We start from the raw sequence: 16,005 nt of genomic DNA on the forward strand, positions 1-16,005 counted from the left end.
TTCCACTTTTTCCCAATGCATTGCACTGACTACCGAAGTATGTTCAGTGTCTTTGAGATGGTCTTGTAACCTTCCCAGGACTTGGGTTTCCCTATTACCATTTCCCTCACTTGTTCGGTATGCACTTTTGTCTTAATTTTGGTTTGGTCTGTTGAAAATCTACCATACTGTAGGACCTTACAGAGAGAGGGGGTATTTATCCCCCTCTCCTTCTTCCTTCAATATATTTTAATTTAGAAAATGAGTCAGTAAAGTGTGAAAATAGTTGTGGGGACTGAATGCTTTATCAAGGCACCAGAGCAGCAATGAATGAATCAGTATCCCAAAGCTATCAAGAAAATATCAAAAATCCCTGACCTGCTCAACAAAGCAGCAAGTCCCTAACGTCAACTGCATTAAATAAAGGCACTACTGACTGTATATGGCCTCAGGGATACATGAAATTGCACAGACTCCAAAGTACAATGTCACCAACCACTATGCAAGCTAAACCAAAGCATTACTGGGGAAATCAAAATGGCATCACTCGAATCATTTTGAAAGAACATTTAGAAAACAGGGGTAAGTTAGGCACGGCTACAAATCCCAGTCAGAGAACACCCTTGTGCCTGGCACCTGCATACACGCATGGTTAATGAAAGTAAACTAGAAAGTACTGAAAGTCAGTTTAAGGTAGTAATTTTATAACTGATTGCCAAATGAGCATTGCACAGAAAAAAAACACTTAACAGCTATGTAATTAAATCCTAAATGGCTACAGCTTCAATGGCAGCACGTGGGACAGTATCAGAAGGCCATATGTTCGACTTTCACTCCAGAGATTAGATTTAGGCAAGCACATCACTGTACTAATGTGGGAATGCTTCACACACACATAAAATATTCCCATCTTCAGGAAGACTATGATGTGATTTCTCTGAGAAAGGCAAGGAATATTCAATGACATTATTCTGAAGTGAGATCGGCCAATGTCCAAACATGGGGTGTGGTCCATCTGGTCCAAGTGACTAATCTACCTTCAGACTTTTCACTTCCCACACACCTTCTCCTCAGTAATAGTGACTACACTTACTCAGAATATCAATACCACTGAACAAAGCAGGCTGGAGCTACCAGAGAAGGAAAAATACCAAGGGCAGGGAGTCAAGATTAGGACAGTATAGGCACAGGGATGATTTCACTTGCAAAACAAGGGAACTGGGACTGCTAGAGATCAGAGTTACACTGAAATCCAATAGGGAATCACAAAATAAGTTAAAAATAAAAATAGATTAAAAATACAGGAGCAAAATCCAGAAAGAGAAAAATGATGAGTGGAGAAAGGCATTGGAGTAGAAACAGTATAAAATAGATTCCCTCTGTCTTATCTGCTGAATATTAACAGTGTTTCTTCTTTTTAAGTTCAGCAGGATAAGAGGATACTCTAACATGGGCTTTTCAGACCAAATATTTCTATACCATAAAACAGTAACACCAAATTACAGCAGGTCATCAGCAAGGGAAATTTAAGGTTACTACTTAAGAATTAAGATTCTAGAAGAAATATTTGCACAAAACATGTGACTTGAACAGCAGCTTCGCATTAACGAACTATGGACTCTGGTGAAGCAGAGTTTGCATGTCATTTTAAAGGGAAATTTGGTGGCAGCAATAGAAAGGATTACTATGTAACAGCAGGAAAATGGATTGGTAGCAAACCTCCCTACAAGTACAGCAAATGGCAAAAACAAAGCATCAATAAATTACACGCAACCTCTAAAAATGTGAATTTCATACCAAAAGCGACCCCCATCCCCCCAAATTTAAATTAAATGATTGTAGATTTGAATTAACATCTCAGACTCTCAAACCATGTCATAGTCATGAAAAGGTGCAAGCCGATTTACCTAATGCAAAAATCAAAACAGGCATTAGCGGGTTTCTTGAAATACCTGCGTCATTTCAGTTCAAGTTTTCTAAAATGCCAGCAATGGCGACTAAACATTTAAAGAAAAGTTAAGGAGGTAAAAGAACTCGACAAAAACTGCTATGGAAATATTACAGTAAGAATAGGCTACATCAATTAGTATGACTAGGCCATTCAAAGTAAATTATCAAAGTCAGTATGCATCACCTTATATTACCCTGTAATTTATTTTCTTGCAGGCATTCAAAGTAGAACAAAGAAATACAATCCAATCAATGAAAAACTACACACAAAAGCTGACGGACAACTACTGTGCAGAAGACACTTTTGCGCAAACACTGGATAAATAAGCAAATAAAAACTTAGAATATAAGCTGAAAAGTCCTTGGAGGTAAGTCCGTAGGTTGTAAAATCAGTTCAATATTGAGTGAAGTTATCCACGCTGGTTCAGGAGGCTGATATTTGCCAGGTAATAACTGTTCCTGAACCTAGCAGTGTGGGACTCAAGGCTCCTGTACCCCTTTCCTGATTCAGCCCCTTAAAACTGCTGCACCATTTAATGAAATCACAACCAACCCTAAAAAGTAGTATCAATTTCCACATCTATTAGAACACCGCACCACAGTCTGCAAGGAGTTTTTAACATTCTCCCCATAACCATGTGGGTTTCCTCCAGGTGCATCAGTTTCCACAGAACAATCCAATGATGTATCAGTTGGTGGGTTAATTGGTCTTCATAAATTGTCCTGTGATTGGGCCAGGGTTAAATCGGGGATTACCGGGTAGTGGCTAGAACAGCTGGAAAGGACTATTCTGCACTGGCTCATTATAATAAAATAGGAAATAACAGGATGGCTCTCTAGAGTTATTTCATTTAGACCTTGGTTGATCTTTTCACTGAGCTCTGCTTAATGAGAGCTACACATCCATCATTTCTCTCAATATCCAAAAGATCTGATCTGAGATCAACTCAATTACAAAGCCTCCACAGCCAGTTAATTTAGAAAATTCTCAAAATTTACTGAGTGAAGAAATTTCTCACTGCAGTATTGAATGCAAAAATTGCTGATGATTGGTTATTGACCTAAAAACTGTTTTGTTTGACAAGGATGCTGCCTCACCACTGAGTATTTCCAGCATGTTCCGTTGCTCCTTGCAACCGTGACCTTTGGCTCCAACCCTTTGAAATGCTTTGTGCAGTGGCAGGATGAAAAGGAAAATGGACTCTCTATAAAAGAAGGTATTGTAGGGCAGCCTGGTCATTGACTTCTCAAAATAGAGTTTTCTTCCAGGGCCTGACAGGCTAGACACAGGGAATCATAAACTAAGAGATTCTGTGGATGCTGGAAATCTTTAGCTACACACACAAAATGGTGCGGGAACTCAGCAAGCCAGGCAGCATCCATGAAGGGAAATAAACAGTCCACATTTCAGGCAGGCTGCAAAGGGGGCAGGAAACAGGACTTGAAAGGAAGGGAGCAGATGATAGACCAAAATATCCACTGTTTATTCACACCATAGATGCTACTTGGCTTCCTCCAACATTTTGTAGATGCAGGGAGGATGTTTCCCCTCACCATTCATTCGAGCCAAATATCAAGAATTCTGAATAACTGACCAAGGAAGAGATCAACCATGTTTTTAGTGAATGCAGAACAGTGTCAAAGGCTCAGAACTCCAAATGCATTCACAAAGAAGGCATGCTAGTGCCTCTACTACTTCAGAAGTTTGAGGAGATTTGGTATGCCAACAAAGACTCCTACAACACACACAAAATGCTGGTGGAACGCAGCAGCATTTTGTGTGTGTTGTTTGAATTTCCAGCCTCTGCAGATTTCCTCGTGTTTGCATTTTTAAAAAGACTCTTACAAATGTTTACATTTCCTGCTGTCACGGGAAAACAATCAAGGACCCGCCTCACATGGTCTTCATGTCTCTGCTCCCTTCAATTAGGCAAATACAAAAGCTTGAGAACACATACCACTAGTCAAAGACAGGTTCTTATCCTGCTGTTGTATCCTACCACCAGCTCTACTTCATTAGGAATTTGAGAGTTGGTATGTCACTGAAAACTTTTGAAAATTTTTAGAACTGCCCAGTGAAGAGCATTCTGAATGGTTGCATATTAAGAAGGCTCCAATGCACAGGAGTTTAAGAGGTTGCAAAGATTTGCGGATTTAGCCATCACATGGGAACAAGCCTCCCCACCAATGATGACATCTTAAACAGGCTTTGCTGCAAAATGTTGGCATCCAAAATTAAGGACCCTAACCATCTAGAATTCTTTTTATTTCTACTATTTCCACAGTTAACAATACAGGAAAAGCTTCTACCATCACAATGTTCAACTATCCAGGAACCTTTTCTGCACTATTTATTTAGAGTCACTTTATGTCTTTATACTGCACTGTTGCTCCTGCAAAGCAACAAATTTCAGATCAAAGTCAGTGATAATAAATGTTATCTGGATTCCGAACTGGACAACTCCCAGTTCCAACCTTCGAAAAACAAGGTACAGGGGCACCGTGATATAGAGATGGCAGCTGACTTGCTGAGATAATTAACATGCTGGCTTTTCTGCTCTGCTCTGCTTCATTTTACTTTTTATATAGACTCTGCACTAAACTACACCTTCTAATACATGATAATTAGCTTGTACCCATTTTGCACAGGGAAAGGAAAAGTACAAATTTGGAAAACTGAGAAACTACTAATTGCTTCTGGAAATTCACATCTACTTAACTCTGACATGATAAACATAATGCTTCAAAACACTTACTGCATCTTGTTATAGCTAATAAACCCCTCATAAAATGTAAAAGTAATCAGATTATGAAATACACAATCATTCAGTCTTCACAGGAAAAAGGTGTCTAATAATGTGCACACACGTTGTTGCCTTTAAAACAACAGGAAGTGTTTAGGCAAAAATCAAACCAAATCCACTCACGACACAGGATTAAAGACACACATACTCATGCTTCCTGTTCACAAAGGCAGAACTCTAAAGCATAACAGCTTTTGTAATATCCTTTGCAGACACTTATTGTGTCTCTTCCTTGCTAATTTGATAAGACATACACAAAACAAAAATAAAACTGAATAAAGCTTTACCAAAAAACTCTGCAAGGTTTTGAGAGATTACTGTTGGTCAAATACAATGCCATTAAGTACATTAACAATAATTTAAGCAAACTATACAATTTTAAATAAAATGAGGCAACCAGAAACCCACAACACCAAATTACAATTAAGAACACTCTATGCAAAGGTTGCTTATTGCTGGAGAGACAAAATTAAACCTCAATTCCTTCAATGGTGCTAACAGTTGTCATTCTGAAGCGTTGCTGCAGATGCCCGAGTCAGAAATGTTAGACATCAGCTCAGCCCCTACAGCTCAGAGTCAGCCAATCACAACAAGTGTTGTGGCAACAGTGTATTTACATATTCTCTATCGCAGTTTGCATCGAGAGTAGAGGCCAACCGTAACAAAACCGACTCCGAAGGAAACAGATGACAATGACTGGGAGCGTCCGGTGAGCTGCTGGTGATAGCAACAGGTTTTGGTTGCTGGGAAGTCAATAAGGATCACGGGCAGCGTTAAAGAGAAATGTGAGAAGATCAGAGAAGAGGAAAGAGCAGTTAAAACAAGGGAGAAAAACAAGAGATGATAAAACACGCTCCAAGGAAAGATGCTAAAGACAGATAAAGTTGGAGTGGGAGCAGTGAACTAGGTGGTAGGATGGACCACTGATTCGTTGAGAGATGAAGTGGGACTGGTATTGTGGAGGGTGGGCCGGAAGGCCCTTTATTTTCTATCTCAAACGGCTCACAGGGGGCCAAGGGCTCCGGGAAGTTAGGGGTTAGGTGGGTCACATCCCTGATCACAAAGGGGATGGGAGATTAGGGTTAAACGCACTCCTGGTTGTCAAGGAGATGGACGGTACTCAACCAGTTATCAATAAGGTGGAGCGGGCGGTGAGGGTATACGCAGCCATTAAGGGTTGGGGGGGGGGGTGAACACAACAGCTGTCAAAGGATATTGTCAGGGAGATGAAGAGATGGGTAGGGGGAGGCAAAATGACCGTCATCAAGCGACACGTTCCGTTGTCAAGGGTTAGGGACACGACAGGTCATCAAGGACATGTGGGGAGAGGGGTGCAGCCACTCCCGGCTGTCAAGGAGATGGGGGAGCGGGGGAATGGACGGACAAAACCAGTTGTAGAATTGAGAATGGGGGCAACACGACTGGTGGTGGCGGTGGAGTGGGGGGGGGGGGTGTCATGCACCTGACTGGCAAAACAAAACTGGGAGAGGGAAAGACACAGAGCTGACTGTCAAAACAAAAATTGGGGACACTCACACAAACAGATTTGGGGGGGGGGGAAGAGGTTAAATACTGGTCGTCAAGGAGACGGGAGTGTGACACGCAACTGGTCATGGGAGGGGGGGTTCAGGCGTTAAGTACCGGTCGTCAAGGTGAGGGTGAGAATGAGGGGGATACGCCGGCCTGGTCGCCAAGGAGACCGGAGTGGGGATTCAAGCATGTGGGACGGAGGCGGCGGTGCCCCGGGTTCCCGGAGGAGGAAGTATGGAGCAGTAACCGGGCAGGGGTGCAGCTGGCGTGCCCGGAGGAGGGAGGGAGGGAAGGCTGGAGTCAGGCGGGGAGCGGTGGGAACCCCCACCCTCCCGGCGGCGACCCAATCCAGGCCAGCATGCAAACTACGGCCGCCCACAGGGCCTCCGCCCGTCCTCACCCTCTGCCGGGAGCCAGGGACTTGCGCCGCTTCATGGCTTCCGTGTCCTGCAAAGGCCGGACGCCGCCATCTCTCCTCCGAAAACCACAGGCCACTGCAGTGTATTTTAATTCCTCTTTTTCTTCCTCCTTTCTTCAGCTGACGACTTTAACCTTCATTTCCCGCCTTGCATTAACGCAGCGACCTCGCCTCCAACCAGCTGACCCGGCCTCTCCTCGGTTCCCTACCCTCCTCCACCGGCTGTCGCGGGGTGTTGTAGGAATTGTAGTCCTCCGTTCGGAGAAGCTGTCGGCGGTAGCCACGCCGCCTCGCAGTCGGACTACAAGTCCGCCAATGCAGCGGATAACTCGGAGTTCGCTGTAATGCTTCTCAGCGGACCTCTTTTAAAAGTACAAAAAACATGCAATCGTCTACTCCAAGTAGATCTTTTTATCTTAATTTGTATTTATGAGATGTTGTTTGTGTAGTAAGTTTAGGATTCTTTCATTAAATAATTGGGAGTTTCTATAAAATCACTTTCCTCCGAATGTCAAGACTTAAGGTCATTTAATGTCCTATCCCGTAAAACGAAGGAGAGCGAAATATTTGTTACTCCGAATACATGTTTCACAAAAATCGCAAAAGATAAAGAACACAATAATAAAACAACACAATTAAGATAGCTTATATACCTAGATTGATTGTACGTCCATAAAATAACGCTAGGCACAGAAGTGTCCGTACATAGGTGATTCACGGGAATTGATACAGTAGTAGTGTTGCTGGAGTTGTGGAGTCTGCATTCTAGGCTTGTCTTACATCGACCCTCGGAACCGCGGATGGCCTTTTCATTTCAGGTTCGTGGTCCTCCAAAATACTCCGCATGGTCTGAATTAGCTGATGAAACTAATACCAGACCTGCACTCTGCGCCACAAAGGATCAGGAGAAGACCGATAAAGCGAGCGAGTGAGTGCAGTGCTGTGTTTGAGACAGTGTGCTCTTTCTGCCATTTTCATTGGCCCCCTTGTGCTCCTGCTGATGAGGCTCGAAATTCTCAGTGTCGTCCTGAACGGCCCTTCAATATTCTGAGCAGTCATGAGCCAGAAAGGCTAACAACCTGGTATAGGGTTTGCAAGGAACCTTTGTAGATCATTGTTGAAACAGTTCATCTGTCTCTTGCTGTGATAGACATGAGTGCTGATGAAAGGTCTCGGCATGAAACTTCAACCGTTTATCCCTCTCCGTAGATGCTGCCTGACTTGCTGAGTTCCTCCAGCATTTTGTGTGTGCTGTACATGGAGTAGTTTGGCTGCCTTGAGGAATCTGGTGTCAGGTAGGCACAGACCAGAAATATAATTCACACCTCATTGCTGGGCAAGTTGACCTTTGCAAGGATACTGAAGCTATTTTGCTTCTTGTTCATGGATTTGGAGCATTTTCTGGAGTTAGTATTGGTGGTACCTCTTCCTGCTTTGATTTGCCTGTTGCAGTTCATCCATGTCTTTTAAAGCTGCAGATCTCTAGTGTCATAAACTTAATCCTATTCTGAGGTCCTAAACAGATGGTCAAATACTGTGCCGGTCTATTGGAGGCAGTGGTGAATTTCATCTTTGAGGTTATTAATTTACACTCAATAGACAATAGGTGCAGAAGTAGACCATTCGGCCCCTCGAGTCTGCACCGCCATTCTGAGATCATGGATGATCATTCACTATCAATACCCAGTCCCTGCCTTGTCCCCATATCCCTTGATTCCCCTATCCATCAGATATCTATCCAGCTCCTTCTTGAAAGCATCCAGAGAATTGGCCTCCACCGTCTTCTGAGGCAGTGCATTCCACACCTCCACAACTCTCTAGGAGAAGAAGCTCTTCCTCAACTCTGTTTTAAATAACTGACCTCTTATTCTCAATCCATGCCCTCTGGTACTGGACTCTCCCAACATCTGGAACATATTTCCTGCCTCAATCCTATCAAATCCTTTAATTATCTTAAACGTTTCAATCAGATCCCCTCTCAATCTCCTCAATTCCAGCGTGTACAAGCCCAATCTCTCCAATCTCTCTGCGTAAGACAGCCCTGCCATCCCAGGAATCAACCTAGTGAATCTATGCTGCACTTCCTCAATTGCCAGAATGTCCTTCCCTTAAACCTGGAGACCAAAACTGTACACAATATTCCAGGTGTGGTCTCACCAGGGCCCTGTACAAATGCAAAAGAACATCCTTGCTCTTGTATTCAATTCCCCTTGTAACAAAGGCCAACATTCCATTTGCCCTCTTCACTGCCTGTTGCACTTGCTCATTCACCTTCATTTACTGGTGAACTAGGACTCCTAGGTCTCTTTGCATTTCTCCCTTACCTAACTCGACACCGTTCAGACAATACTCTGCCCTCTTGTTCCAGCTTCCAAAGTGGATAACTTCACATTTATTCACATTGAATGACATCTGCCAAGTATCTGCCCACTCACTCAGCCTATCCAAGTCTCCCTGTATTCTCCTAACGTCCTCTTCGCATGTCACACTGCCACCCAGTTTAGTATCGTCAGCAAACTTGCTGATATAGTTTTCAATGCCCTCATCTAAATCATTGACATAAATTGTAAAGAGCTGTGGTCCCAATACAGAGCCCTGTGGTACCCCACTAGTCACCTCCAGCCAGTCTGAGAAACACCCATTCACTGCTACCCTTTGCTTTCTATCTGCCAACCAGTTTTCTATCCATGTTGAAACCCTGCCCCCAATGCCATGAGCTCTGATTTTACTCACCAATCTCCTATGTGGCACCTTATCGAATGCCTTCTGAAAATCTAGGTACACAACATCTACTGGCTTACCCTCGTCTAACATCCTTGTTGCACCCTCAAAAAACTCCAACAGATTAGTCAAGCATGATTTGCCCTTGGTAAATCCATGCTGGCTCGGCCTAATCCTATTTCTGCCATCTAGATGTGCCACTATTTCGTCCTTAATAATGGACTTAAGCATCTTCCCCACGACTGACCTTAGGCTAACAGGGCGATAGTTCTCCGTTTTCTCCTTCCCTCCCTTCTTGAAAAGTGGGACAACATTAGCCACTCTCCAATCTTCAGGAACTGATCCTGAATCTAAGGAACATTGGAAAATGATTACCAATGCATCCGCAATTTCCTGAGCCACCTCTTTTAGAACCCTCGGATGCAGACCATCTGGACCCGGGGATTTATTAGCCTTCAGTCCTACCAGTCTACTCATCACAGTTTCTTTCCTAATGTCAATCTGTCTCAATTCCTCTGATATCTTATGACCCTGGCCCATCCATACATCTGGGAGATTGCTTGTGTCCTCCCTGGTGAAGACAGATCTAAAGTATGCATTAAATTCTGTTGCCATTTCCCTGTTTCCCATAACAATTTCTCCCAATTCATTCTTCAAGGGGCCAACATTGTTCTTAACTATCTTCTTTCTCTTCACATAGCTAAAAAAGCTTTTGCTATCCCCTTTTATATTCCTGGCTAGACTGAGCTCATACCTGATTTTTTCTCTCCGTATTGCTTTTTTAGTTATGATCTGCTGTTCCTTAAAACTTTCCCAATCATCTGTATTCCCACTCATCTTAGCCCTGTCATACTTCTTTTTCTTTAATGCTATACAATCTCTGACTTCCTTTGTCAACCACTGTGGCCCCTTCCCCCTCTTTGAATCCTTCCTTCTCATTGGAATGAACTGCATTTGCATCTTTTGTATTATGCCCAAGAATATCTGCCACTGCTGATCCACTGTCTTTCCTGCCAGGGCATCCGCCCATTTAACTTTGGCCAGCTCTTCCCTCATGGCTCCGTAGTCTCCTTTATTTAATTGCAACACTGACACCTCTGATCTGCCCTTATCCCTCTCAAATTGTAGATAAAAACTTATCATGTTATGATCACTACTTCCTAATGGCTCCTTTACTTCAAGATCACTTATCAATTCCTGTGCATTACACATCACCAAGTCCAAAATAGCCTCGTTCCTGGTTGGCTCAAGCACAAGCTGTTCCAAAAATACATCCCTTAGACACTCCACAAACTCCCTACCCTGGGGTCCAGCACCTACCTGATTCTCCCAGTCCACCTGCATGTTGAAATCTCCCATAACGACTGCATTACCTTTAGCACATGCCAATGTTAACTCCCTAATCAACTTGTACCCAATATCCACGCTACTGTTTGGGGGCCTGTACACAACACCCATTAGGGTCTTTTTACCCTTACTGTTCCTCAGCTCAATCCACATAGACTCTACTTCCCCTGTTCCCAAGTCACCTCTTGCTAAGGACTGAATCTCATTCCTCACCAACAGGGCCACCCCACCCCCTCTTCACATATTTCTGTCTCTACGATAGCACGTATACCCTGGTACTCTCAATTCCCAGGCCTGATCCCCTTGCAGCCATGTCTCCGTTATCCCAACAATATCGTAGTTCCCCATTTTCATCTGAGCTTCAAGCTCATCTGTCTTATTTCTGACACTACGCGCATTCAAGTATAGAATTCTTAGCCCATTCCTCCTCTCTTTGCTTAAAACACTGTCTACTGTACCTAACCCAGCTCCTTGAACTTCCATCGGGCAAATTGCACCCTGAATTTTGATGACCTTCTCAAGATCACCCAAACCTTGTACACATTTAACCCCATGCACCTTCTGACCAACCCTCTGGATCTGGATCCCTGCCCCCTGCACATCTAGTTTAAACCCCCCCCGAGCAGCACTGGCAAATACTCCTGCAAGAATGTTAGTACCCCTCCGGTTCAGATGTAGACCATCCCTTCGAAACAGATCCCAATGTCCCTGGAACAAAGACCAATTATCCAAAAACCTGAACCCTTCCTTCCTGCACCATGCTCTCAGCCTCGTATTAATGTGCATAATCATTCTATTCTTCGCCTCACTCGCACGTGGCACAGGTAGCAATCCCGAGATTGTCACCCTGGAGGTCCTGCCTTTCAGCTTCACTCCTAACTCCCTGAACTCTCTAAGCAGGACCCCCTCACTCACCTTATCTACATCATTGGTCCCTACATGGACCACTACATCTGGGTTCATGCCCTCACTCTCAAGAATAGCCTGCACCCGATCTGAGATGTCCCGGACCCTGGCACCAGGGAGGCAACATACCATCCGAGACTCCCGATCTGCCCCACAAAATCTCCTATCTGCCCCCCTAACTATAGAGTCCCCTAAAACTATTGCTCTCTTCTCTTCCCTCCTCCCCTTTCTAGTTGAGGGTTCAACCTCTGTGCCAGAGGCAGGACCACTACAACTCATTCCTGGTAGGTCATCCCCATCAACAGTATCCAGTACGGTATACTTATTGTTAATGGGAATGGCTGCAGGGGTGCTCAGCTCTCTCTGCCTGCTCCCCCTGCCTCTCTGGACCGTCACCCATCTGCCTACTTCTTGGTTTTTTGGTGTGACTACCTCCTGATAACTCCTATCTATCTCTGCCTCTACCTCCCGAATGATCCGTAGTTCATCCAGCTCCTGCTCCAACTCCCTAACTCGGTCTGATAGGAGCTGCAGCTGGACTCACCTTTTGCAGGTGTGGTCATCAGGGAGAACTGTGACACCACTGCTCTGACTGTCTCCCCCATACCTGAACTGGATTAATAGAATAAGTCTAAAAAGCACCTAGTGACCTTACCTTCTTCCCCTCAGTGAGCAATCACACAAGCTTACCGAAGTCCCCTTACGCCGAAGCCCAGGACTCTGCTTCCACGGACTCCGCTGCCCGCTCTGAAAAGAAGTCCTGCCTTTTAAAGTGCGCGCTCGACGCTGACGTCACTCGCGCCTGTGCAGTTCCCCCTCCTCCACAGGTATTGACCAGGTAGGCTTAAATCCTACCTACAACGGTCGAATTCTCTGAGCTCCCAGCTGAATCACAAGCTGTAACTTGCTCCCGATTCAAATGAAACTTTTTTAAATTTATCTAATTACATCCATATAATTACTTCTATGTGTCTATATAAGTACATCTATGTATTACGTCTACATTCAGTGGTACCTCCTGTACCTAATAAAATGACCACTTGTGGTCTTCTGCTGCAATTGCAAATCCACTGCAAGGCTTGATACATTCTGCATTCAGAAATGCTATTCTGCACACCACTGTTGTAATAGATAGATACTTTATTGATCCCAAAGGAACATCGAGTTACTGTCATCTTCCTGTCAGCTTGAACCAGTCTGGCCATTCTCCTCTGACCTCTCTCATTAACAAGGCGTTTTCACCCACAGAATTACAGAATTGCCGCCTACTACGTTTTTTTTGGGGGGGAGGGTAGTTCACACCATTTTCTGTAAACTCTAGAGATTGTTGTGCATGAAAATCCCAAGCGATTAACACTCTCTGAGATACTTATCCACCCTGTCTGACACTAACAATCATCCCACGGTCAAAGTCACTTCAATCACATTTCTTCTCCATATTGATGTTATGAAGAACAACTGAACCTCTTGACCATGTCTGCATGCTTTTATGCATTGAACTGCTGCCACATGATTGGCTGATTAGATGCTTGCATTGATGCCCCTAATAAAATGGCAACTGAGAGTATGTATCTTGCTGTGACTGACAAGATGATATGAAATGTAATGTATGGAACTGCTGCTTTATAAAGCTACTTTTCATGGCATTTCTACCCTGGGTTTGTAAGCCTGCAACTCGAACTTGAGTGTATGAATGGTTTGTTACTGACTCATTCTTCTCCAGCAGTTCCCATCATTATATCCCCTATTCCTTGGTGCTTGAGAAAAATTTGTGAATCCATTCTGTTTATGTGGCGTGCAGCTCTGTGACAAACTTGCTAGAAAAGGAAACAAACCATACCTTCTGGAAAAACATAATAATTAGTCAGCGGAATGGAATTGGTCGGAGTGCATAGGTACATAGTTCTATGAAGTAGTGGTACTGTACAATGGAAATCAATTTGTACTAATTGCAATGGCAAGCCAGACACAAAAATGTTGGAAAAACTAGAACTTAAGTACACAGGGAGGGTGTCTGCATAGTGAATGTGGAATTAACCGTGAAGGATTTAGAATGTATTTCAGCTAGATTCAATCCAAAAACTGAATTTCGGTAAGTATATTAAACAGTTAAATTAAAAATAATGTAAAAACAGAAATAATATTTACAAAGTGAGGTAGTTTAATGTTCATTTAGAAATCGGATTCCAGAGGGATGTCACAAAGAAATGCATTTGCTACTTTCCACAAACATTGTCTCAGAGAACAAAGAAACAACATTTAAGAGGAGCAACCTGAAGTCAAAATTGTGCTCCCTGTTACTGATTGCTGTGGTGACAAGTTCTTGACCAGCAGATGAGCTACCAGGCTCAACAGTGATGGGCATGAGAGTGGTAAATGAAATACAATGTTGGAAAATGCATGGTCATGCACTTTGGTAGAAGTATCAAGTAACCTCTCAAGGTGCACTTGCTGGATCCACCCATAAAGAACACCCAGGCAGTCCAATGAAAACTTGAGTTGCATCTGTAAAAGAAGTGAGAGCTGATGTGCATTTCTATTATTTTTTGGATTTCTCTCTAGGATGAGAGATTAAGTAAAGGGAAACGATTATATAAAAAAGACAGCTCTCTTTTCATTGCTGCTATCAAGGAGAAGGCACAGGAGACTGAAGACACATAGCCAACATTTCTGGATCAGCTTCTTTCCCTCTGCTATTAGATTTCTGTGTGGACAGTGAACCCATGAACACCACCTCACTATTTCTGCTCTCTTTTTGCACTACTTATTCAATTTAATTTTTCATATATACTTCTTGTAATTTACTGTGACGAGAGACCTAGGTGAGGATGGATGGGACCCAAGTGCTGGAGTATCAGAGATAGAATCGAGACACAATACGAGACTGAAATGAAGATGGGGTTCTAAACAACACTCGGTGAGAATCCAAAGTTGAGCTGACGATTCAGCACTGAAACTCAAAAGATATTAAAATCCTGGTGTCCAAGTATGGCCACCATATTAGCAGAGTCGGGCTGAGTCTTTAAAGGGGCCATGCCAGCTATCCATATTTCGGAGAGTTAGAACGCCTGAACCCCAGAGGCTGGCATGGTCGGGTGCGCATTGTAACAGGATCCCCTCCCCTATGGCTGACTCCTGACAGCCCTCTCTGCTCAGAGACGTGATGATGATAGTCACACCATATCCAAGATGTCCCTTTCCAGAACCCAGCAGTGTTCCTTGGGCCCAAATCCTTCCCAGTCTCCACGAGGAACTGCCGAAAACCCCAAACAGTTTGGGAATCCAGATTTCTTTTTATAATGAAGATCAGTTCCCCCTCGACCAACCTGGGTGGTGGGGCTAAAGAAATCAGAATCAGGTTTATTATCACCAGCATGTGATGTGAAATTTGTTAACTTAGCAGCAGCAGTTCAATGTCATACATATTCTAGCAGAGAGAAAAAAATAAACTAAAATATAATAATAAACAAGTAAATCAATTACATATATTGAATAGATTATTTTAAAATGTGCAAGAACAGAAATACTGTATATTTTAAAAAGTGAGTAGTGTCTAAAGCTTCAAAGTCCATTTAGGAATCAGATGGCAGGGTGGAAGAAGCTGATCCTGAATCACTGAGTGTGTGCCTACGGGCTTCTATATCTCCTACCTGATGGTAACAATGAGAAAAGTGCATGCCCTGGGTGCTGGAGGTCCTTAATAATGGATGCTACCTTTCTGAGACACTGCTCCCTAAAGATGTCCTGGGTACTTTGTAGGCTAGTGCCCAAGATGAGCTGACTAGATTTACAATCTTCTGCAGCTTCTTTCAGTCCTGTGCAGTAGCCCCTCCATACCAGACAGTGATGCACCCTGTCAGAATGCTGTCCATGGTGCAACTATAGAAGTTTTTGAGTGTATTTGTTGATGTGCCAAATTACTTCAAACTCCTAATAAAGTACAGCCGCTGTCATGCCTTCTTTATGACTATCAATATGTTGGGACCAGGTTAGATCCTCAGAGATCTTGACACCCAGGAACTTGAAGCTGCTCACTCTCTCCACTGCTGGTCCCTCTATGAGGATTGGTATGTGTTCCTTCGTCTTCCCCTTCCTGAAGTCCACAATCAGCCCTTTCGTCTGACTGACGTTGGGTGCCAGGTTGTTGCTGCGGCACCACTCCACTAGTTGGCATATCTCATTCTTGTAAGCCCTCTTGTCACCACCTGAGATTCTACCAGCAATGGTTGTATCGTCAGCAAATTTATAGATGGTATTTGAGCTATGCCTAGCCACACAGTCATGTGTATACAGAGAGTAGAGCAGTGGACTTAGCACACACTCCTGAGGTGTGCCAGTCAGCAAAGAGGA

General features: G+C 43.7%; 1 protein-coding gene and 1 long non-coding RNA gene across 7 annotated transcripts in view; one reads left to right on the plus strand and one right to left on the minus strand.

Annotated features, from left to right (window-relative positions):
• Positions 1-7,045, minus strand: part of slf2 (SMC5-SMC6 complex localization factor 2) — an 84,854-nt gene extending 77,809 nt beyond the window's left edge. For 3 of the 6 annotated variants that reach the window (XM_059947039.1, XM_059947038.1, XM_059947037.1), the window contains exon 1: positions 6,664-7,012. Coding sequence is in view for 3 of the 6 variants with exons in the window: in XM_059947036.1 (XP_059803019.1) it covers positions 6,664-6,698 (35 nt within the window). In the remaining 3 variants the exon portion in view is untranslated. Of the gene's footprint in view, positions 1-6,663 lie in introns of all 6 variants that reach the window. The other 3 variants (XM_059947036.1, XM_059947035.1, XM_059947034.1) reach the window with 2 other exon arrangements.
• Positions 5,374-16,005, plus strand: part of LOC132379325 (uncharacterized) — a 35,459-nt gene continuing 24,827 nt past the window's right edge. Inside the window, exons 1-2 of the long non-coding RNA XR_009507387.1 lie at positions 5,374-5,442; positions 7,891-7,976. This is a non-coding gene — a long non-coding RNA (uncharacterized LOC132379325). The remainder of the gene's footprint in view (positions 5,443-7,890; positions 7,977-16,005) is intronic.

The sequence above is a fragment of the Hypanus sabinus genome, chromosome 22 (assembly GCF_030144855.1).
Source record: "Hypanus sabinus isolate sHypSab1 chromosome 22, sHypSab1.hap1, whole genome shotgun sequence".
NCBI lineage: Eukaryota > Metazoa > Chordata > Chondrichthyes > Myliobatiformes > Dasyatidae > Hypanus > Hypanus sabinus.